The following is a 24,282-nucleotide window of genomic DNA, read 5'->3' on the forward strand; positions in this document are numbered from 1 at the left end:
TCCTAATGTGTCGTCTGAATGCTTACTTATAACGGTCACCTTGATATGTGGTTTAAATTCTTCATTGTACAAATTTGTGGATTTAATAATTGTATTTTTATAATTGTATACATAAAGTGTTATCTTATCTATATGACATTAATGATTAAGTCATTTTATTACATATGTCCAACCTTTAAGTACAGTTATGTTTACAGACTGTAAACATTACAGACTGTCCTCCCTACACTCATGTTTTCAACACATATCAGGACAACAGGTATAACAACGCAGTCAGACGACACAACAGGAAAAAGACTGGATCGTTATACCTGTCGTCCTGATGTGTCAGAGAAGCCAGACTTCGACATGAATCACCAGGAGCCTCATCTTGCTTCATCACACAGGTTCAGCTGACTGAAGCTCATGAGCTGTCAGATGTGTGGAGAGTGATCCATAAAAACCACAGGCAGTACACCTAGCTATTGCAAAGATAGCTGGCCAGGCTGGACTGCCTGTAACTTTTTTAAATCATGTCAGCCTTTTTAAAAATTGTCACATTAACCCTGTTGGCTTCTTTTTCCTCACTGTTTGGTTCCTTCTTCTGTTTTTATAAAAAGAATGTGTGTTTAAAGAGTGCTTATGTGCATTTTAACACCAGCTTGTTTCAGGACAAGGCTTTTAGAACGTTTAGAACAACATTAAGAGGTGAACATGACTGCCTATCTAATACAAGGACAACAGAGTGTGTATGAATCAGTGAAAATATAGAAAAAATAAAGAATATAATGAATAAGAATTACAATGAGTGTTTCGGGTACTGTGATTTCCTTTCTGGAGCGCTAAAGCGGAAGTAACTTCGGCTGTCGCTATGGCAACCACAGGTACACAAATATGGCAGAAGAGCAGCAATAAGTTCATTTCATGACGTCTTTGTGTAAGTTATGTGTATGTTTTGCGAGGTAACTGATTCCTGAATCTCGTCTTGCTAATTATATACGTCTGTTTCCGCTTTGACGTCGCCTTTACGTGCTAAAAGACGTGCTAAATTTATCGTGCTAACGCTAACTAATTAGCTAGCTGTTTCGCTAATGAAACGTTGAACGTTAGCTACAGTAATAAGGTTTTATTGCGTCTGTACGATGCTGGAAGAAACAGAGACGAGGAAAACATCACGGTTTGATCCGTGTGTGAACAGTCACAGACCCGCATCAGGAAAGACACAGGTAACGGACACCTGCTCGTTAATAAATGCCAATATCACTTTGTTACACTACATATTACAACTGCTTTTTGTTTCTTGTATATTAGGACATCTCTCATGTGTTAGCAAGCATTTTCAAGGACCTTTATACCAAAGAGATAATAGGGAAAGACACTTTGTCCAGCCTCATCAAGTCAAAGAATGAACGAAGCAGCTACCATGACAGATATGTTAAAGAGCTTCAACAGGTAACACTACAACATGCTGCGTGCTTCACAACTCAATGTCAACAGAAGAAACATTACAGTGATATAAATCTGTATTCATATTTTACATTTGTTTGAGTCACATAGGCTCACACTGAATACAGCAGGTGTATAAAAGAGGCTGACATGGTGGAGAGTCATATCATTCAGGCCAGAGCTCGAGCTGCAGCCTCAGAAAGCAAGGACTATGAGAGAATGAAGGGGGAGATGGGCGACTTTAATGATCATTGGAGCCTTCTTACAGGTGAGATGGACATGTCATGATTGTTTAATGCTGTTTGTAGGTAAACGGTTTCAATTCTGATCTGGAAGATGTTGTAGTATGATTTAATTGATCTTATTTCTATTTTCAGTCAAATCAGCTTTTTCCCGGTGTGTGGACAACAATCTCCTGGAAATGAACAACCTGATTTCCCCCGAGGACTACTTAGCTACACAAAAACCACGAAAGGAAGCACCAGCAGCAAGTACATGACCCTATTCATTTTTAATTAATTATGAATGACAGTTATGTTTTTAGTTCACTATTTCACACATCCTGTTCCCCTCAGGAAAATCGAATCCTGCCAAACCCACCATCGCCTACACCATGCCTGTGTCCCAGGAGCCTCAGGATGATGGTTATACTCTAATTCACAGTCCAGAGAAGGCCACGCTGGAAATGAATGAGTCAGGTTTTTGCCTGACATATGAATCCAGCTCAGATTCCCGAAAGGGGAGCAAAACTTCCAGGCCGGTGAGGACTCAGAATTCTACAACCCTTTTGATTAGAGAGGCAGATAACAAGAGGGAAAGTTCACGAACATTTAAGAGAAAACACAGTAACAGTCTGTAAATATGTTTCAGAAGCCGAACAAGACTAAACCCAGATCAAAGTGGAAGGATGAGCCAAGCGCAGTGGATCGGGCTGAAGGATGGGAACAACTACAGAAGCTTAAAGAGCGGCACAGCTTCCTGTGCAATCCTCGTTTCCTTCCTCCAATTGCACAGCAGGGTGGAACATCGCTCATCCGACCCAGAACCAAAGTGGGGCAGACAGAACATGTGGGGAAAGGAATGGAAGAGATCAGGTACACATGCTTTGAATGGGTTATCATTTTTCGAAATACAATAGGCCAAGGTTAGACAATCTCTCTAGGTATTCAATGCAAACATGAGTCTCCTTTACCTCAGTGCAAAAAGCAGTGCGCCTTTTGTATCAGAGCTAGCAGCAAGGGACATGTAACTTGATACTCCTGGCTTTATGGACTTTAACGTTCCGGATCAGCAGAGTAGAGGAGGATTGGCGAGAGGAGACGTAACTAAAACAATCACTACAGTCATTGAAGTTTACATATCTGTGAACGTCTGCTTCAGACCAATACAAGAAGCTGCGCAGCTCTGATGGACATTGGCGTGGATATTTGCTTTGTGTTTTTTCCTGTCGCTGGCAGTGTTAGCTTGTTACAGAGCTCACCACTTCCTGTCAGGGTGTCTTTACTGAGAACAGACAGAGCACTCACACAGTGCTTTTGTGTTTGTGCTCTTTCTTCCCTAAAGCTCCACTGATGATCACGTCCCAGTCTTCCTAGCACAACCTTCAGAGGTGCTTTTTACTGAGTACAGTGTGGGCCATGTTTATGAGGTATGTTTTATTGACTTATACTTTGGGGAAAAAACATAAAATCCACCACTTGTGTTTCTAATGAGATGATGCACAATAACATTTCCTGTCCCTTCCAGACTACACTGGAGCTGATAAACTTGACTTCTGCAAGCCGTCACGTCCGTCTCATCCCTCCTACCACTCCTTACTTCTCTATTGGCCTGGGTAAGCGTTTCCCTTTGTTATGATTGGCCTCTTTAAACCTCATTCAGTCTGAAGTGAGGAAATCAACAAGTGTGAGAAATGTGAGTGACTGTATCCGAAAGGAATGCCGGAAAGTTTTGACAAATAAAGTCACACGTCTTTGGAATGCAGTCGTGGTTTTTGGCATTACCGTGTTGCTGTACGAGAACATCAGCACCACCCACTGAAGAAGAAGGTGCACTACACTCAAATAATGAAGAGGAAAATTATAAAATGTATGTGCTTTTCCAGGGAGATTCCCAGGTGATGGCGGCGTCGTTGCACCAGGGATGAGTTGTAAGTACACCGTGCGGTTCGCTCCAGACTCCCTGGGACACTACGAGGACCTCATAGTGGTGGAGACCCAGGCTGAACACCTGCTGATGGTGCACATCACAGCCATTCGACCCCCTCCAGTACTCACCTGTGAGTCTCATTAAAACCTATTAACATTACATTGTTATTATTCTCATCAGTGTCACGCATTGTTGATTTGTCTCCCTCTAATTATTCTGCAGTACCAAGAGCTCTGGACTGTGGTTACTGTGTGATTGGAGGAGTTCAGTTTGTCGGGTTCCTGTGCCAAAATATTGGTGATAGTGCTGGAACCTTCTGCATCATCCCAAAGAGCCAGTGGCCAGCCTCAAACCTCAGGGTAAAAATCTCTCTGATACAATGTCTTTCGTGTTTCTTTGTGGTGACTAATAGCTCACCAATAGTTAAAATATTTAGATCTTTGTGTTGCAAAAAGGTGACCTTCTTTGGATTGACTAGTGTTCTGTCTTTCTTCCTTTATAAAGTCTGTGGAAAGAAGTTTCTTCTCTGAGCAGCAATCAGCCTTTGCAATCAGCCCGTCTCTTTTTGTGCTGCAGCCTGGAGAGGCCACTGTAGTAGAGGTGAGTCTATTATGAAAGTGTGAAGTGTGTTATTAGACTGAATTATACCACAGTTTAGTAAGATTTGTATGGTTTAAATAGTATAATGGCCTCTCAGGATAACTTTTTTACTTCTTGCAGTTGACTGTTTGTGTAGAAATTATGACCTATAATTTTTTTTGTGTGTTTCATTTATGTGTGTGTGTGCGTAGGTGGTTTTCTTTCCCACAGCCGCTGAAAGGAGCTGTCAGGTTTTCACTGTCGTATGTGACAACTGCCAGGTGAAAGACATTTCCATTGAAGGTGAGTCTAAGAGCTGAGGGAGGAATTCACTAAGACTGAATTGCGGCCGCTGATAGCACCATAAATTGCGCATCATTTGCCCCCGCCATCTGCTCCGTCCCAAGGTCCGATTCACTAAGCAAAATTGCACTAATGATATTCAAGCGCAAACACGCCACAGATGAGTGCAGTTTGCTCGTTTTGTGTCTGATTGTGAAGAGAAGCTGTCTGCACCTCCTGTCTCTGCTGTGCTCTTCTGTGCCCGTGTGCCGGGGTTGAGCCTCGCACAGCCCTGGACTTATTGGTCTCCCGATTATAATAATAATGATTTTATTATCCGATTGTTTTACAGACAAATACATTTTCTGATCACACAAAAGGTGAAATTGTCGTCATGATCACTGTAAACTCAGAGCGTGACAGCTCTTATAATACGGCGCCGCAGTTACCACCTACTCTCTGCTGATGGTAATATTTTCACTCTAACTGCGAGCTGCTGTTAGCACTGCTGTTTGTGAAATTGGTGCTTTTTGCCACAAGGCTCATGACGAATTTAAATACACGCAAACACCACCGAAGCACAGAGATGCTGTTTGCTCTGCAGCACACTTTGGGGTGCACTCAACCCTCTGCGTGTGCTTTGAGAATGAGGCAGTCTTTTCGTGTCATTTGCACAGGTTTTGGTGAATTCCCCCCTCAGTGTTTAAAAAAAATTTTTTTAGAAGAATTTTTCAGCAAGAGGTAAAACGTACATAACTTGATTTTTATCCCAGTTGTCTTCCCAATAATATGTGATTTTCCCAGGTGAGGGCCAGCTGATCGCCCTTGAGCTTGTGTCTGTATCAGGGAAGAAAGAGCGTCCTGTGGTCGGAGAGGTGCACGACCTGACTGCAGAGCACTTTATCCGTTTCGGCCCGTGTAACCCTCACTCTGTGCAGGAGAAGAAAATCATCATTAGAAACAATGTGTGAGTCAAACACCCTCATTAATCGAAAACAACAAATAACTATATTTTTTCCCTAAACCAAGTAGAAATTGTTTGCTTTCCCGTATCGTGAAATATCACACTAAAGAACTCAACACTATCATTCTCTCTTCTCTCTCTCTTTCTGTGTCTGAAGCCACTTGGAGCTGCCTTACCACTGGCAGATCATGAAGCCCAACCTGCTTCCTCTGCTTCCAGGGGAAACCCCTGAGCCCTCTCATATTCAATTTCACCCGGCCACAGATGATGTTTTCCACATCAGCCCCAAGACAGGGGTTCTGGCCCCCTGCCAGGACGCAGAGTTTCTGTTCACCTTCTGTCCTAAAGAAGTACACACGACTGAAAACAAGAGTCAGGGGTTTATTATTTCACAAGTTGATTTGTTTTCCTGTCTTATTCAGTTATCTATTTTCTCTAGTTGAAGGATTACCACAGTGTGTGTCACTTAGTCCTGAGGGATGTCCCCGAGCTGCCACCAGTGCTCAGTGAAGATGGGTAAAGCACTTCTGACTTTGTGTACTGTAAATATTAATCTGTAAAAATAACACTGCAAAGGTCATCAGCCACAAAGACCTCTGACATCACACATGAAGTTTACTAAACACAAGCTCCTTTAGCACGCTTTTCATCTCACAAAGTGTCTTTTGTCTGTGTAAAAATGTAGCGTTCGTCTACCTGTGCGCACTGCCTCCAAGGTGAGCGATGTCATCGTCATGGAGATAGAGGTCAAAGGGTCAACAGAGCCGTACCAGGTCCTACTGGACCCTTATGCGGTCGTTATACCTGGAGAGATTTTTATTTGCACGACCACCCGCAGACAATTCAAGGTTATTGAAGTCACTTTTCTCTCATGTTAACTATAATTTAAATGTTTCAGATTCCAAAGGAATCATTGTGTTACTGTTTTATGTTTGGATCAGATGTGGAACCACAGCAAAACCTGCATCTTTTTTCAATGGGAGACAATGAGCAGCAGCAGCCACATCATAGAAGTACAGCCCTCTGCTGGTACAATAGGTGAGCCACACCGTCCAATGTAGACTGCTACATTTGCATCATTAATTATAAAAAAAAATTAGTATTTCCTTTTTTGACTCTTTTGATGGATTTGTCTTTCATGTTTTTGGATCCAGAGGAGAACGAGTGTTTTGATTTCGACCTGAGTGTGACTGGAGGGAAACCAGAGAGAGTTGTGACCAGTCTGGTTTGCCACATAGAGCACCATCAGGAGCCCGTCACGTTGGCCGTGGAAGTCTCTTTTAAGGTGAGATCAAATCTGAACACCATGACGATTTACTACTTACCGTAAAATCCAGAATATAAGTTGCATTGGAATATATGTTTTTGGGGTATCCCAGAGGGAAAAAGGTTTTTCATTGCTATATAGTTATTTCAACACTATTGCTAAAAAGTAATTTCAACACTTTTTCAATTAATTTTATTTAAAACACACACAAGTTACAGCCTACCATCTGTTTTCACCATGTCGAGTTAGCAATCCTGCTAGCTACTGGTGATGTGGCTAGCGGTAGCTGGCATTGATTGTTGTGAGGGTGGCGGCTGCAATGGCGATCATGTCTGTGACGAAGGGTTAGCAACAATCAAGTTAGCACTGCGGCATATTTTAAATAGGAGACGTTGTAGCGGCTTGGACCCGAAACGGTTAAATGCTGCAATGTGGAGTCACCACTTAACAACCAGATAGCGCCATCGTCTAGGTAACATATCATAACACAATAACACCTCTCTCTGCATTTTATACTGGTATATTGGTCAAACACGTATATAGGACTCAGCCCACTTTTTAGATGAAAAAAAAAAAGTGCGTCTTATACACCAAATTTTAAGGCACATGTCATGGCTAAAATCGTAACAAAATGTATCATTATTCCACATTCATAGTTTTCAACTGACGCTCTTTCTTCTTTATTTTGTTTAGGGTCCCATAGTGACCCTCAGTGTGCCCAGTGTGGACTTTGGACTCATGAAGCTCGGGGAGCAGATACAGAGCACGCTGCTCCTCACCAACATCACACAGCTGGAGGCAAACTGGACACTGAAGGACAAGCATAATAGTCAGCGAGACACACAGGTGTGTTTAGTAGACTAACAGAGCAAGGCTTGTAGTTATAGAAGTTTATTTTTTAAACATCTTTATGAATCTCTGTTGTTTTTAGATCTTAGTGGAGCCATGCTGTGGTGTGCTGCCCGCCTTGGACTCCTGCAGTGTGGATGTGATATTCATGCCACGTTTCTGCCAGCGATATGAAACCGAGCTGGAGCTGACAGTGGAGAACGGAACAGGACGGTAAAGACGCTCACCTGCATCAAACTTCCCAGCGCCTCTCTTTAAGACTTTTCCTTACATAAGCGTTTCATTTAAAGTCAGCTGGAGCTTAAGGGGCTGTGAAGCGGCACAGAGGGACCTGCCTCAACAACAATAATGATGTTACTCAGTGACAGTGTCCTGCTGAGAACAAATAACACCACCTGTGTTTTTCGTTGCAGTCACCTGTCAGTGCGAGCAGATGTGCAGTCTCCTCAGGTGCGTCTGCTCGCCTGTGAGCTGCTCCTGTCTGAACTCTACATCGGAGTTCCTGCCGAGGCGACCATCACGCTCTTTAACCAGACTCTGCTGCCTTCAAACTTCAACTGGATGGTGTGTACATTTAATCGACAGTTAAGAAGTAATTGAGAAACAAAGCCCATGCAATTGTTTAATATTTAAGGTTGTTTATCAGTAAGTAACACTTTACTACGGATACAATTGAGTTATAGGTATAATAAGTGGGATTTTTCCTTGCATTTTGTCAACAACACATTCAAACTGGGCCCCTCCTCCTGCGCTCTTTGTCACCAGAAGCTCACTATCACTCTCACGTGCGAGAACACACCCATCCCGCCGAGCTAACACCGACAGCATCACGGTTACCTTTGCGCTAGCATGCTAGCAGCTGAAAGAAGGCCAACTCTGCATCGCTCTTTCGCTATGTTCGTTGGTCTGAATGGGGCCCAGTTGCTAATTTGAACCACTCCCACACTCACCTATACACTGTGATTGGCTCAGGGAACCACAACAGCGCCCCTCCTGAAAACGTCCCATGCAAAGCAAAACAACAGAATAGACGCAGAGGGAAGGGTCTCACAGGGGTCTGCACACACACTCACCAACACACATGTATAGAGGCCCAGAGGCCTAGGAAAATCCTACTTATTATACCTTAAAATTAGGAAATCTTTAAGAGACTTAATACTTGTTGATTTTAGTTTCACTATATTCCCACCAGGCTCAGCTCCAGTGTAAACAAGCTGAACTGTGTACAGCCAGTTTTGAGCCCTCCTCTGGGACTCTGGGACCTAAAGCCAGCATGGACATCACAGTTACCTTTATCTCTCACACAGATGTGAGTATCAATTATCAACACACATTACATTCTTATGACTGGCCACTATACTGTGATGTTAGCAGCTAACACAAACCAATACTATTAGAAATATATTCCATAATTTGATGTTGATATTTTTGGTCTTTGTATCCAGCTGGAGCTGAGCGAGGTGGCTGCTCTCTGTGAGGTCCAGGGGATGAGCTCTCCTCTTGTTCTTGGCATTGTTGCTACCAAAACCAAGAAACTCAGCGTGTCCTACTCGCTGCCCCGTGTCAGGTAGTAACCTTGTCTTAAAGCCCCCCCTCCAGTGAACATCAAGTGTTAAACCTTGTAAACATCTCCATGTGGTGTTGTTCATGTGCTACAAGACATATCAGGGACAACATAAGCAGTCTGCTTTTAAACTGCAGTGTACCAAGGACAGGCTGAACAACACGTTTTCACATTGGCAGGTTTGAGACGTCACAAACCTACGGAGCCAATCCCGTTACTGGGGTGACGCTACGCATATCATTATGTGTAACCTATGGCAACCACTTCCGCAAACTCACTACTAACCTTACTGCTACTAATAACTACATTTCAAGCTAGCTAAGTTTCAACAAGTTGCCACTAAACGATGGCAGAGACGTGTTTTGTTTTCGCGTTTGAGGGGGCGTTTGGTAATTTGCATTGTGGGCGGGGACTATGTAGATTCTGGAATTTTTTATGAGGGTCTTTAAAGTCTTTCATCCAACTACTTCTAGTGTTGATTAAAATATGGCTGCTGTTCTTTGCTTTCAGCTCTACAGATGATGAGAGCCCATCGACACTGTTACTGGACTTTGGAGATGATGTCATCTTGAAACAAGCTGTTACAAAGCAGTTTGTTATAACCAATCAAACTGCCATCGCTGCCCCTTTCACCATACAGGCGGAGTATTTCAGCTGCCACACCTCAAATAGCAAGTCAGAAAAAAGGTAAAGGAATCATCTAACAGACCTTTCCTAATGGGTGAAAGAAAAACTTTACTGTCCTTCTGAAACATATTCTAATCGCAGGTTCACATACGCCAAGAAGCCGCTTCACTCGATTCAAGCTAAGAAACTAGAGGAAAAAGCACACAAGGGTACGCTTCAGCTTTAACTTTAAACAGACTGAATACACACTTTACAGATTCTGACTGTATTTCTGCTTCTTTGGGCAGAGTTTGTGAGCAGTCTGCTGGCTCATGGAAAAGGTGCGGCTTTCTTTGTCCTGCCAGACTCTGGGACGCTGGGACCGTTTGAGAGCCGGACTGTGGACGTCACCGCCTACACTGACATGTGGGGGGAATACAGAGATCACCTCATATGCAAAGTATGATGTCTTTCAATGGGATATGTCTTCTCTTCGTTTTGTTTTACATCGGAGAATATTGTTGGAATATAATTCTCCAACTGCAGGTGGGGGACCTTGAGCCCGCGCTCATTCTCACGCAGATGACGGTGAAAGGCTGCCCGCTGTACTTCCAAATGACAGGCCCACGTCCTGACGACCAAACCCAGGGGCCAAACATACAGTCTGTTCCACTTTCCTTTCTATAATTCAATTCACCATTATTGTTATTTTCTTTATAATGGATTTATATGTTCACATTATTAGGTTTGGATCCCATGTATGTGGAGGTGACACTGTTTCTCGTTCTCTTCGTATCAACAATCCTACCATGTTCGGTAAGTACAATCACAGAACACAGATTGTCCCCTCTTGACTGCCCCTTGTGGCGGAGCGGCCACACTCTACTGTCACTCCAAAGTTGTAGAAAACATGGCTGCTCTAGGTTCGGTTATTCGGACTTATATGTACGAGCCAGAATCGCCAGGAGATATCGGAATGGTAAGTTGAAATCTTGACAACGACTTGAGCGACAAGCTAGCGCAAGAAGGCAGCCCGAGGTGAATGACGCTGAATGATGATTGGTCGATTTCAGAACAATTTAAAGGGCCTTTACCGCCTATAGCTGTGACACTTATGATTGACATGATGTTTTCTTTTTATCTGAGATGTAGGTTGTGTTTTTGACATCATTTTGAAGATTTCCTGTCACATGTAATGCTGTTTTATTGCTCCTGTTTTGGGTGCATCACTTAAGATCATGCTTTTATTTATTAACTGAGTATTGTTTTAATGAATTGGCCAGTTTAATTTGTAAGCTACACAAATATCCTCTTGGAATATGTTTTAGTTTGGGTGGTAGTCTCTCTAATGTAGTCTGCCGTAAACTCTCTGACTTGATCCCCGTTCGTTCATTACATTTTAAGATTTGATTGTTCATTTTTAAATCTTAAAGAGGGGGTATTATGCTGTTTGACATTTTAAGACATATATATAATGTTAAAATGTTGGATGTCCAGACTAAACGTGGGTGAAGTTTCATACCTGTAGTTAAAAGTATGTTGGAATAATCCCCTCCTAAAAAAGTCTCAGTCTGCAGGCTGCTTTAAATGCTTGCTTTCAGACTGACTTCTCCAGACGCTTCACTTTGTGACGTCACAAAGTGGAGGAACTCTATATTTGGGCATCTGCCAGAGACAGAGCAGAACTTCCTGCCCCTGGCATAGTTAAAGGACACACCCACCCAGCAGCTCACTTTCCTCAACGACTCTGCTCATCAAGTTAGTTCAGAATGACTTGGAGAAAGTTTTTCTTTGGCTGCGAAGGAAAGACATCAGTGTTTACTTTTCCAAGGAAGAGAGCTCCAGGATTCGGAGAGCTGGCCAATCAGAAGAAAGTGGGCTTGTAGGGGCGGGGTTTCTTAAAGGGACAGGGACTGAGTTGTTTCAGGCAGAGGCTGTATGAGGGCCTGCACAGAGCACCAGAGTGAGAAACATGATGAGTATATGTAACTGTAAATTATGCTAAGCTACTCCACAGCTATCACAGGTGAAATATGAAGCCTGAATTTAGCACAATACCCCCCCTTTAAATGGGTTAGCACCTCAGTAGATTTCTGACCTCTTGGATGTCTATATCCGCTCGAGGTCTTTGATTACATCTTAAAAGTAATTTTGATTCCTTGGCTTTTGTGTGGTCTCTTTTTATGTTCTTGTATACTGTATTGTGATGTGTTTTACAGGCTTTTATGTCTTTATTGTTTTTTAAAAATAAGCGGATTGCATTGAATTGATTCCTGTGTATAAGCAACCAAACAAGTTCCCCCTCTGTGGGTTTCTAAAGTGACCTACTCCATCTTTTTATGCTGGCAGATATTCGCATGGAGTGGGAAACGTACAACGTGGATGGGAATGACAGTAAACTGGTGGGATATGGAGAAGAGTTTCCACTGAGAGACGCTGATGGCAATGAGGCATCGAGTGGAGCATCAGGGAGTCAGGACGGGGACGTTCAAACAAAAAGCTTGGAGGAAACAAGCACCCCAATCCAGAGCGTAACTGTGAGTACACAAAACAGCACACATTCAGAAACATTATGACTCTGGGGAAAAGATCATGCCTTCATTGGGCTTAATCTTATTGATTTTCAGGATGGGGAAGAGGTTGAATATAAATCTGAGGATCACAGTGAGGAAGAGGAAGCCTGCAACCTCTCCGATTACCCATACTGCATCACACCTCAGCAAATAGTATGTTGATTACATTGTAGCCACATACTTCCACTTGGCCTTATAAAACATGTGTATTCCTTCTGCTCTTTATTTCAAGGTGATTCCAGCAAAGAGCAGCGGCACGATCCACGTTTCTTTCACTCCTTTGACTCTTTCGGGGTCAGTCTGTGAGTCCACATGTGTGGGTTTGGCTTTGGGCTTCCTGGGTCTGGACTCCGAGGTAACATCCTCGCTACACTGAAGCTTAAATCTTGAAAAGGCAAACAGCAAGGGGACTCTGATTCTGCCTGAAATCACTTATGATTATGCCGTGTGTGTTTACAGACGGCTGTCTGTGTCCCGGGTAAAGTCAGAAGAGCTCAGGGTTTGGATTTGGAGCCTGTCAGGATGGATCTACAAGCAGTCGTTAAACCTGCGCTGTGAGCAATTACAATCATGCTATTTATGTCCCCGAAAAAAACCTCAATTCATCCGTCTCAATTTATGTTTCCTGAATTAAAATGAGCTGAGGTTTGGCAAAAGGAGCTCAGAGGTGGTCTGATTAAGTTACACATCATCCTCTCGGCTCCCTGTCGCTGCAGGCTGTTAGTGCAGACCGATGAGGACGAGGGGGTGCTGGAGTTCAGAGCCTCCGCCGGTGATTTACTGACGCTGGGAGAATCAGAGGAGGAGGTCTGTGGGAAAGAACCTACAACACACTGACGCTTAAGTATGAGGTATTAACCCCAAAGGTGTACAGTGTGTCTGTGCTCATTGGTTGTTTATCTCCGTAGCTGGTAGCGTGTGAATTCGACAGCACGCAGACTCTTCGGCTACAAAACAACTCAGAGATGCCCTTACACTTCAGACTGGAGACTCAGCCGCCATTTTTAGTGCTGAAGCAGCAGCCTCGAGCCCGGACCAGCACCTCCAGCCACCCGCCTACTGGGGACAGTCAGTCTCTGGTGCTGCAACCACGACACAGCATGCAGGTGGGATGTAGACAATAAAAACTGTAGGTTCGGTAGCAGAAAAATGTAATCAAAAGAATGTTCTGTTAACTTAAAGGAGAAGTTCTCCCCTGGAAAAAGACGCTGTCAGTCAAAGCTGGTGTTCTCTGTAATCGATAGAAGTAATATTATTTGAAATTGGCGCCACAGCTGTGGAAAAAGTTGTACAAACAGCTCGTGGTTTCGCCCATTCTACATTCCTACAACACCCAGCATGCATTGTGCCCCTCCCTCTGAAAGGAACGGCCCAGCGAGAGACGCTGGAGTGAAATGCTACCGTTTCACTGCAGGCAACGATTCAGAGTGGTACAGAATCTGAAATACAACGAGAATATACCGGTGGATCGTCTAAAAAATCTTCAAGTCTGCGACTACATTTCAAACCTGACGATTTTGCTGGACGTCCTAGTTTAAGGAAGTGTAGTTTAGTGAGCTCCCTGGTTTTCCAGGACCCATTGGAGAAGCGGATAGCATCCTCCAGAGGCACTCAGAGAAATAGCTTTTTTTCCCTACCATAATGACATTAGCTCCCCGTAACAGCATGATAGGACTGAGGTTGAATATCGGTGAACTGGCCCTTTAAGTCACACTATTTTCTCTCCTTTTCTACCAGGTGAAGGTGGCCTTCCACTGCTCCCTGTCCCTCCTGGAGCATGCAGACCGGGCGGATAAAGAACTCCCTCTTGGGGTGACGCTGATTAGCAGTAAAAGTGGGCAGAGGAAGCTAAAGTTCCAGCAAAACCTGCTGATTCACTACAGCAACAACAGCCTGCAGGTGTGTGAGACAGATGACATTAAATAAAACAATATTATCATTTGTAGATGAATCAAAAATGTGACCACACAAAGTTTCTCCTCATCTCTCAGACGGTGCCTCTCTGTGCTCATCTGGATCTTGCTACACTGCGTCTGTCCTCTGACAGCATCAACTTTGGGTTCTGCTATGTGGGACAGACACAGACAGTCATGGTAGACCTCTACAGCTATGGAGCCAACACTTACTGGAAATCAGTTATAGGTAACAGTTGGCTCTGGAGTTTCTTTTGGTCTTTAATTAATGCAAAACGTGGCTTTAACACGTTCTTTTACTCATACAGCACTTTGTAAGCAGGTTATTCTATATGTATTTGGCCTACCTCATTATTTTCTGTAACAAAAGGAAGTCGTTTGACTCTTGTTGCTTATTAGGACCAGTTTGGAGCTCTTCCAACGTCATTAAAATCGAATACATCAAATGCTATTTAAATGTATATTGTTGGCAAACTCTAATTGGCCCATACGTCTGTGTGTTTCATTGTACGTGCGTGTGCAGAGTCGGATGTATTCAGAGCGACACCAGACTTTGGGCTCCTCAAGTGCAAGAAGCATGTCAACAGCTGCCGTCAGTGTCTTCAGATCAGCTTCACTCCCAGGTAAGAAAAAAGAACCCACAGTCAACTATAATTATGTCCACACAGGGGAAAAACTGCTTCCATATCTCAAAACAATTTTGTGTTACAGTGAGGACAGAGAGTTCAGCGCCAGTGTAGTAATCCGGTCTCCTCTGGTGAAGACCCCCCTCTCTCTGCAGCTCCAGGGAACAGGATCCTTTGATGAGGTTTACAGGTTGAACTGAACACTGTTTCAACATCACAGTCACACAGACACCACCGTCTGATTAGCCTGCTTTCATGTTTATTTATAGTCCTTTTGTAAGAATGCAAATAAATATTAAGAAAAACTATCAGGTCTCTGTCATTTTCCTTAAGTATTACTTCTTTATTCCCTTACTGGCACATTTTTCAGTAAATTAAATAAGTATTAGTACCATATGAACTTGTTACTGGTATTCATCCATCCATCCATTATCCAGTCAGCTTGTATAGCCCTGTCATTTGGCAAGAACATGCAAACTACACACAGAAAGGGTCTGGGGGCGGCCCCGGCAGGAAACAAAATCCCTTGCACAATTTAAAAAAAAAAAAAAGTTAACGTCCAAATCGGGATTCAAACCAGGAACTTTCTAGCTGTGAGGCTACAGCGCTAACCACTACATGACCATGCAGCCCCCATAAGATCCTTACACTTAAACTCTACATCTCTGTAGATAAACAACCAACTAAGGTATAATATTGGCAGTATTGTTTCTGAAGCACTCTCTGTCATCTCTGTAAAGTAGCAAGACTTGATTTGTAATATTCAGAACGGACAAACCACAGGAGATAAATCCTTGGAAAGCCTGTTTGATCATTGATGCATTTTTCTAATGAGCCTCCATCAAACACGTCTCGTACTCCTTTGAGAAATGATCAGCAGCTCTCTGGCAGTTTTGGGATTCTCCGCTGGGACTCTCAGCTTTGCCCACAGGAAATCCAACATTTACTGAAAAGTGTAAAGTTTGATCGGTAAAAAAGAATCCCCAGTATTTTTAGCTCTTTCCGTGGAGCTCACCTGACTGCTAAAGGCCTCATTGATTTCCAACAAGTCGATTTGAGCCGCAGTTCGCCCTGAGGGGGGCAAATGGATTTTTTTAGAAGACCTTTTTAGCAAAGCATAAAGATCAAAACGGAGAAGGATAACAAGACACAGAGGGAAGGCAGCGGCTGGGTCAATACACAAAACATGAGGGGGAACAAAACGCTTTGAGTGGAGACGCACAACCAGTCGGCACAGGTGCTCCTCCATCCCTCACCTGGCTGAGATTTACTGTGATTCATTCATGTGTTGATTCCAGCATTACGAAAGAGGTCATTCAGGAAGTTTAAATTCACATCAATCACGAGTGGGATCAGTAGACACTCAGTTCACACTTTGTTCGCAACAACAGTCAGAAAAACAAACAGATGTCATGACACAATACAATCCCTTTCACGCTTTGTGGTCTAAATACCCGTTTACACAACGTCAGGAAACTGATTACTTTTCTTTTCTCCGGAGACCCCAAATCTCTCCAAAACACTCTAAAGTGGTGCTGCAGAAAAAAACACACCCACACGCCTGTTAATGTTCATAACAGCCGCCTGTGGCGCTTGTCTACAGCACAGTTCAGCGATACAGGCATCCACAAGCACTAAAAATCCACTGAGAGATGCAAATGTCCACTTGATATTCATTGCACTCCGGCAGTCTTACACAGAGCGAGGGCATGTCTGATCACAATAAAACAGTGCTGTGTGGAACTAATCTGAAGAGTGCAATGCTGCAGACAAGGTCAGTACAACATTTGTTATTCTCATAGTCTGCTCTATTATGCATAAGAGAGGAGACAGGATGACCCGAGGTTTACATTTCAACTCCATTTATTAATACCTGTGGTCCACAGGTAGCCATCTTTTCTAACAGGCTGATGCTTTCTACGCTGCCAGGATGATTGTTGTTGTCTCCAGATGTGACCTGTGTGCTATGGAGTCAGAGGAGTGCCAAAAAATACTAAACCAAAGGGATATACAGATGAGTAAATGAAACCTGGAAATATAAAGAGTAATAAAAGAGAATAAAACTGTCATTTATTTAATTTCACTTTCAATTATTTTTATCCCTTTATTTTTTATTGACATTATATTAAAAGATATAAATAAATAATAATTAAAAAAATAAATACATGGAAAAAAGGACCAATTTATATGCATTATATAAACAGATACATTTTCTAAAAAAAAATACAGAAAACGAATAAATGAAAATATTTATAAATAATTGTTTTATTTATATTTTATTTGTCTTTATATTTCACATGCATTTTCTTTTTTTTTTTAAATCTTTTTTTTTATGGCACTCCTCTGTCTCCGTACCGAGTCGTTACGGGTTTCTCCCCCACAAACAAGGTCTTCTTCCTGAGTTCCTAATCGCTCCTGCAGATTCAGTAAAACGAGGAAATTGTGGTTAATTTAGTGAGCAGTGAGTAATTCGTGGACCATTTTGGCTGCTTAAACTGTGCCAAGAAGAGCTCTGTCTGTTGACAGAAGAGGCACAGAAACCCGCAGGGATGAAGACAAGAGCAGTCACACAAACACACACACGCACACTCTGTGGCTGCACTAATGAGAAGCGTTTACCACTTTGTGAAGCACTGATGATCACTCCATCAAACAGCTTACACATACTGTGGCTGAGATCAAAACTTTCAGATTTACTGTGTTCAAGCAAAACTTCTAACAGCTGCAGGGATGTAAATACAGTCTCATTAGGTAACAGATAACAGGTGTGTGTCCTCACAACAGAGAAAGGAAATAATGTTCTTTGATCTACAGAACGTGTGCTTCAGCCGAACTCTTAAAGCTTATGAATTTCCCATGGGGTCCTATCTTTTTAAATCCTTCTATGGACACTAAGTAAGAACAATAACAATAAGAAATAGAGCCTATATAAACCAAAACAACTATTTTTTGCATAGTTTTGGTTTTTTGCTGTAATAAGAGTTCATCCCACAACATTATTTATTGATTTATACAAGATAGATTAAACATATAAATAAAAGGTGCAATACACGTGTTTAATTGTGTTTAATGTTATTACATTATTCAAGGTTTTAAAGCAAAACATAATGTGAAGTTATGGCATGTAAATATCTTTTTCTCTGCTAATACAGTTAGTACAGTTATTAAGTGCATGAGTGCATTTCCCACTGTTTTTGACTTCCGTAAATATTTTAATATCATGTTTTTGTCCCAACTACAAGAAAAACTGTGAATAAAAAACAGGCATTTGAAGCAGCTGTTGTACGCACTCCCGGGGTCCACAAGGGGGCGGTACTTCCTCCCGTTTCCCGCCGCCGCCTTGGAAACGCACCACCGGAGAGCGTCACCACTTCCTGGAGCTCACGTTGCTGCTGACATCAGAGGCGCAGCTCGAGGGGAAAACTCAGCTCCTTCTCCTGTAGTGCGTGTGGAGACAAGCGAGGAGCAGGGTGACTAAAAAAACTTTCCTCTCAAACACAGTGCAGTTTCTTCCTGTCTGTAAACACAGCTCTGGATTATGCACGCGGGAGAAGAGGACATCTTTCTGCCTGAACGCAGCTTGTGTTTGTAATTTCTGCGCTTCAGCACAGAGGCAGTTTCCGGATATCAGAACACACTGTTTTGGGGAACATTTTTTCCTCTGCATCTGTTGGGATTTTTTTTCGCTCTTCCTGTCGTTTATCTGTCATAACTTAAACTCGCCTGTTAGTTCATATTCACAAATCCTGCAGCTTCAACAAAACATGGAGACTAATAGATAACAAGGTAAGAATCCAGTCTAGATTATTTCTCCATTTGTTTGGTGCCAGTTACTGAGATCACGGCTTTTAGACTGTTATTTCCTGTTTATGGCAAAAGAAATGCCAGGAATTTGAAATGGACTTGCAGCTAGTAACTCTTGTTCACATTTCCAGTGTTATCAAACCAGGCATGTGCAGCATGTTTCTTGCAAGTGGAACTCTTACTTTGAAAACCCCCAAAATATTTAATTGTATGTTTAACATATTCAAGTGTTTCTTAAAATTAGATAAGTACTGGTTTATTACCAGCACAATTTCTGTTGTAAGAACATATATTTTGCGCATAATTGCACATTTATTTGCTAGATTAAATGGTTAAAATGTGTTGTCAGTGGCTGTTGCCAGTGCAAAATATCCTTCTTCATCAGTGAAGCATACACTGCATGTCTGGGGGTGTGTGTGATTTCTGGAAAGTCACTGTCATCATGTGCTTGTAGACTCATTCATGGTCTTTTTTCTCTACTGTGACTCCAAGCCTTTGTGATTTACATTTCCTTGAAAGCAGGAATCCTCAACTCTTATCTTGAAAAGTCCTTCAAAGTTTCCCGATCTGCTGCATGTTTTCATGCATGCACTTTCAAAGTCTCTTCTGAGTCCAAACTGTCTTTCCAGTGTGAGGATGCTGAAGAGCTTCATACAGATCTCACCGCTTATTCCTGCGAAGGCAGACCTCTGGGACAACCCTCCAAATTAGATTTTAATGAGGCCATCGTGTTCATCAAATCAAATCAATGTGAACGACACTCGCAGGAGTCTGAGCAGCAAACTGACTGATGAGTTTATCAGCACATTGGCGGCTCCGAAATGGCCTTAAAGTGAGAGTCAAACTGTCAAGTGGAAACCGCCCACAGATATCGTTGGTGTGCCTAAAGGAAAACAATCCATTTGGCTGATAACTGGACTGGATCCCACAGCGAAAATGCAAGTTAGAGACAGAGGAGATCAGCTACTAATTGTGTTGTGATGGGACTAAAGAGGAAAGGGGTCTGAACAAGAGGATGTTGCGAAGTCAATACTGTTTTTGTGTGTTGAAGGAGTTTCAAGGTGCCTCATTTCATCCTGATAAAAAGTTTTGAGAAAGCATTGGTTGTCTGTGTTGTCACTCTTAAAAGGAGCGTTATAAAATTTCATGACACGGCTGTGTTAAATACGCGATTCTGATTGGCCAATTACGGCATTCTAAGGTCTGTTATTTCTCTACAGCAGACCGCTGCGCTGGTCTTCTATGTTTAACGCACGGCGGCAGAATGGGGCGGCAAAGTCATTCGGCCTCTGAGCATCGGAGGTAGTAACAGAGGCGAAACGGCAACTGTGTAAACAGCGGAGCCAGGCAGGGCGGAACAGCGCCGTGTGTGTGTTTGTTTACAGCTCGCGCACGTTTTGCTTCCGCAACGCCGGAACGCTATGTAAAAACACACAATGGGGTGGCTTAATGTCGACGTAGCTTGGTCCAATGTGAAATCACAAAGGCTGCATGATGGTGGAGCTTCGTTACTGCACTGAGACGGAACCGCAGTTTAAAAAGGGCTACAGACAGAAGGACTAACTTTGATCAACTTTTCACTTTAAACTTTAATCAATTCCCCAAAAGAAGTCCAATAAACTTAACTCACCTCTCCATCAATTGAAATGTCCGTTTAAATCTGAGTTTTAGCAGCTAATTTTGAGGAGGCTTCACAGGAAGTTTACTGTTGCAAAGGAAACAGTTCTAAGGGACTATTTTTTTGTACATGTCATGTACTCTAGAGTTGGCTCATGCAGGCTCTATTTCCCAGCAGCCCACTTATTAGAAAGCATCGTTCATCCATTAACTCTCCTTAACATCCTGCTGTCAACTCTCAGGACAATTTTCACGCTGGCTCGTTTTTTTTGCGAGTCATTAGCTGAGAGTCCTAATCAGAGGGAACATGACCTCTTCTTCCTCCACTCTGTCCCTTCAGTGAGGAGTGTGAAGTCATGCCTTCCAATTCACAGAAGCCTGAACACTTGCCAGACGCCCACTGACCAGAGGGGCTGGAGGTGAAAGGTCCCTGTGACTCATGTAAGAAGGCGACTTTTCTTCCCTTGGAACCCTCCTGTGGTTGTTGCCTGGTTACTAGAAAGCACAACAAGTTTGTCATGAGGTGTGAGGACGAGTCATACCGTCTTAGCTTGACACAGCATTATTAGATACTTTTGTATTACTGTGCAAAGTAGGCGGGGAGTCAAAACCTCTTCATTTTGACACATTACAGAAAGCTTTTTTGACAAAGGCGTTGAGCTTGAAAGAAACGGGGGTTTACCCATTGAGGAGAACAGAAAATTTCTATTGATTGCCTTGTGGAAATTGTAGGATCTAGGCACTTTTGGGGATTGATCCCTTCACAGGACTAAAAGTCAGGACTTCCCGGTCATTGTTGCTTTTAGTTTTGACATCTTTCTCCCCAATCTGTCGATTTTTAGTGCCATAACTTCAATCGGTCAATACACACTAACCCGTAATCACAAAGCAAACATTTACTACTTCAAACTACTTCGGTTCACTAGAATCAATAAATGAAGGCCCCATCCATGCCAAAGCTGAGCGATGTATTCAAAGGAAGTCTCTGTGGATAACATCATGTTGAGGCATGGAGCCAGAGACAGGAACAAAAACCATTTAAAGTTTGACATATCACCGAAAGCTATAGCTGGACTCTACTGAGCTCCATCATTTTGGGACATAATGGAAAACGTCCCATTGTGTCCCAGTGTTTCAGAGATGGAAGAACTGAGTAGAAGGGCAACTGTCTCTCCAGCACTTGTCACATCAATCAGAGCTTTGAGGGAGATAGAAAACTAGAAAGAATCCGCTCTTACTAAAAGAAAACCAAAGGAAGCCCTCTTAGAATTGGTCAGATGGAAGAGAGGAGCCTGGACACGAGAGGAAGAAGATTGTCTAGTCTGAAAAGACAAGAAATTGAGCTATTTGTCCTGATTGCCAAGCACCGCACAGTATCAGACTCAAACCTCAAAAAACAGCCACCTGCATTGTAACATGCCTATGGTGAAGAAAGGTAGTATTAGGCAGGATCTTTCTTCTCTGCAGAGTTGGGAATACTTCCCCTTTCTTACCGAAATTAGCGCATCGACGCAGGTTTTTCAGACCCAGGAATACCTGCTTATATATTCCGATTTTCTCTTTTCCCATCGCCAGTGGAGTATACTCCTTTCAGTTTTTTTTCTGCTGCATCACCGTCTGACGTCCCAAACGTGCCGGAGATAGGGTTAGTAAACTGTGAAGATGTTACGGTGGTTAAGTCTTTAATGTATCTCATTCAGCCTATTTATAAAACTCGGTGCCGACAAATTTGGAGCAATGTTCGAGCGCTGCTTGGAAGGGGACGGGCGGAATTTGTAGCTGAGATGACGAGGAGTCGCAGAAGTTACCGACGGAGCATAGCATCGCGCCGGAAAGAGGCAGAATTTAGCGTGTCACCACGGGTTTTGTGTTCCCGATCGGAGCCGAGGCGATAAATACCCTGGTCTTCTGCAGAGTCATTTGACCCGGGTCTAAATCCCAATTGAAACCTTTCCCACTAAGCAAAAAAGCAGTGTGTTAGCGGGTGTTAGTAGGTTTTTTTGACTTGCTGAAACCGGCTTAAGACAGATATCTGGTCTCGGCAGATGGCTGTTCATGAGTCCGATTCTGCTCGAGGGTTCTGTCTGTTAAAAGAAGTTTAAAATGAGAAATTAGAGGTTGAGTGTTTGGTCTCGGTACGGTCTCGACCTGCTCTATATGTGTCAGGAGATAACTTTTGTTGTGTCTTGGTTCTATATAGATAAAAACTGATTAAATGATTGGTATTCTTGAGGAAATTAATGAGTTAGACTTTGCCGAATGAATAACCACCCAGCTTGCCAAAGTTGTAACATTTCTGGAGTGAGAAACTGTGAATCTACGTCATGATCACAGTTTCAAACACTTTCTAAACAATGTGACAGAGCTTGAGCTCACATGCAGTGAAGAAACTCTGACACTGCACAAATACAGGTGTGCAACACTGGTTGCGGCACACCCAAGATGACGTCAAGCAGTAAGTTCAATACTGAAAAAAAAGAGTGGTTACAACATGGAATATCAAGTCTTTTTTTATAAACTTTAATAAGGTACAACATGCTATTGCTTTGTATAAATGGGCTTTCTTCTGAGGGCATATAGAGGAAAAATATACAACTTTTATCACTGAAGTTAAGCGTATAGCAGAACAAAATGTGGAGACATTGAAGTGGTCTTTGACTGTTTTCCGAAGTCAGTCTGGGTCGCCTTTGTTTATCTCTGAGAATGCGGTAAAGTCCAGCCCACCCCCCTCTCCAGAAACCCAGAGGAAGTTGTCCTGATTGAGCTTTGTCTGCATGGCTTGTCTGACCGCAAGGACAATGCCATCAGCGGCCCTGCAAGGACAGCCGGGTAGACACGAAAACACTGAGGACAAGTTTGTGTAAAGTGTTCCGTGAAATGCTGTAACCAGTCAGGCATCCTTGATTCAGATTGTATTTGATGCATTCAAATGTGACTGCATGAATAAAGAAGCAAGGCCGGTTTGTAGTTTGTGCAGGGATGTTAAGTGGAATCGACAGGGGGGGACTTGAAATTAAATCATGAAATTGCTTTTGGATTTTTCATTGTCACACTCACTCAGCCTCTTGAGAATCAAAATCCCAAAACCGAGATGCCTTTCATGGACAAACCTTTAGTGGCAAAGCATAAATACTGTCTTGTATCTTCCTGAACCACAGCTGTTTGACATTCTGTCTCGTAAAATAGGTTTAAGACTATGAGCTTCAGTCTCTGCATGGATGCATTTGGGTGGAGAAACACAATGAATGAATGTGCTTGTAATAGCATGTCACCGCATAATGGAAACGGACAGCTTACTTTACAGATTGGGCTTGGATTCCTCTTGGACGGGAGAGTATGGTTCTACTGATCAGGGAAGTGGATATATATCGTGGATGGCAGGAGAATGACTCCTTTTTGCTATTTTTAGCCAGTGTTGTGTGGCTGGTGATAATAGCAGACAGATCTACTTATCTGTGAGCTAATAGAGCCATCACTTTCACTGAGGAGGATCCTCTTACACAGGAGTCTGATTGGTTCTAATAGACTGAGTTAACATAGGACATCCAGCTCCACTATTTATATCCCCCTTTGGGCCATGAATCTACCAACTACTTTCTTATACGACGACTGTGCCTCCTTGGAGTTGTATTGGTTAAAACTGAAGTAATTTAACCACCACTTAAACTCAGGATTGATTAATAATTAAAGTAATTTATCAACTATCCTCAATTGCTATTAACTCACATGGTTCCAGATCTCCTTTTTACACTGTTGTAAACTTAGTAGGCTATATTTGGCCTGTTGGTAGAATAAAACAAGAAGTTTTAAGGTTGTTTTCTTGGACTCTGGGTAATTCAATTCATATTTTCACCATTTTCCTGACATTTTATGGGCAAATTTATTAAAAGGGCGCTTTGTTGATATATGACTTAAGGGAATAGTGCATGCTTCCTACCAAACTTTTTTAGACTCCATTAAACATGACTAAGGTACTACAGCCATGCTAGCAGCTCTCTGAGAGTTTACTTAGGCACTTAAGTATACGTAAGAATGCTAACATGCCCACAATGTCAATAATATCAA

At 42.6% G+C, this 24,282-nt stretch overlaps 2 protein-coding genes across 2 annotated transcripts in view; both read left to right on the forward strand.

Moving 5' to 3' along the window:
* The first annotated feature begins 1,121 nt into the window (after positions 1-1,121).
* Positions 1,122-14,996, forward strand: dlec1 (DLEC1 cilia and flagella associated protein). Its single transcript, XM_069667645.1, has 38 exons — positions 1,122-1,205; positions 1,291-1,431; positions 1,537-1,693; positions 1,803-1,916; positions 2,001-2,185; positions 2,296-2,519; positions 2,989-3,073; positions 3,172-3,259; positions 3,530-3,703; positions 3,796-3,932; positions 4,078-4,173; positions 4,365-4,455; positions 5,239-5,401; positions 5,556-5,748; positions 5,838-5,914; positions 6,084-6,246; positions 6,340-6,436; positions 6,553-6,683; positions 7,359-7,520; positions 7,597-7,727; positions 7,928-8,078; positions 8,707-8,823; positions 8,960-9,084; positions 9,589-9,765; positions 9,847-9,914; positions 9,993-10,144; positions 10,231-10,346; positions 10,430-10,500; positions 12,034-12,221; positions 12,312-12,410; positions 12,490-12,612; positions 12,717-12,811; positions 12,974-13,064; positions 13,166-13,363; positions 13,995-14,156; positions 14,249-14,405; positions 14,694-14,793; positions 14,882-14,996. The coding sequence occupies exons 1-38, from the start codon at positions 1,122-1,124 to the stop codon at positions 14,994-14,996; spliced, it is 4,998 nt and encodes a 1,665-aa protein (XP_069523746.1).
* A 3,247-nt stretch (positions 14,997-18,243) lies between these two features.
* Positions 18,244-24,282, forward strand: part of map3k22 (mitogen-activated protein kinase kinase kinase 22) — a 40,119-nt gene continuing 34,080 nt past the window's right edge. Inside the window, exon 1 of the mRNA XM_069667158.1 lies at positions 18,244-18,582. The gene's annotated coding sequence lies outside the window, so the exon portion shown is untranslated. The remainder of the gene's footprint in view (positions 18,583-24,282) is intronic.

The sequence above is a fragment of the Semicossyphus pulcher genome, unplaced genomic scaffold, assembly GCF_022749685.1.
Source record: "Semicossyphus pulcher isolate SPU_LCO1_2020_fin unplaced genomic scaffold, fSemPul1.0.p SCAF_18, whole genome shotgun sequence".
NCBI classification, from domain to species: domain Eukaryota; kingdom Metazoa; phylum Chordata; class Actinopteri; order Labriformes; family Labridae; genus Semicossyphus; species Semicossyphus pulcher.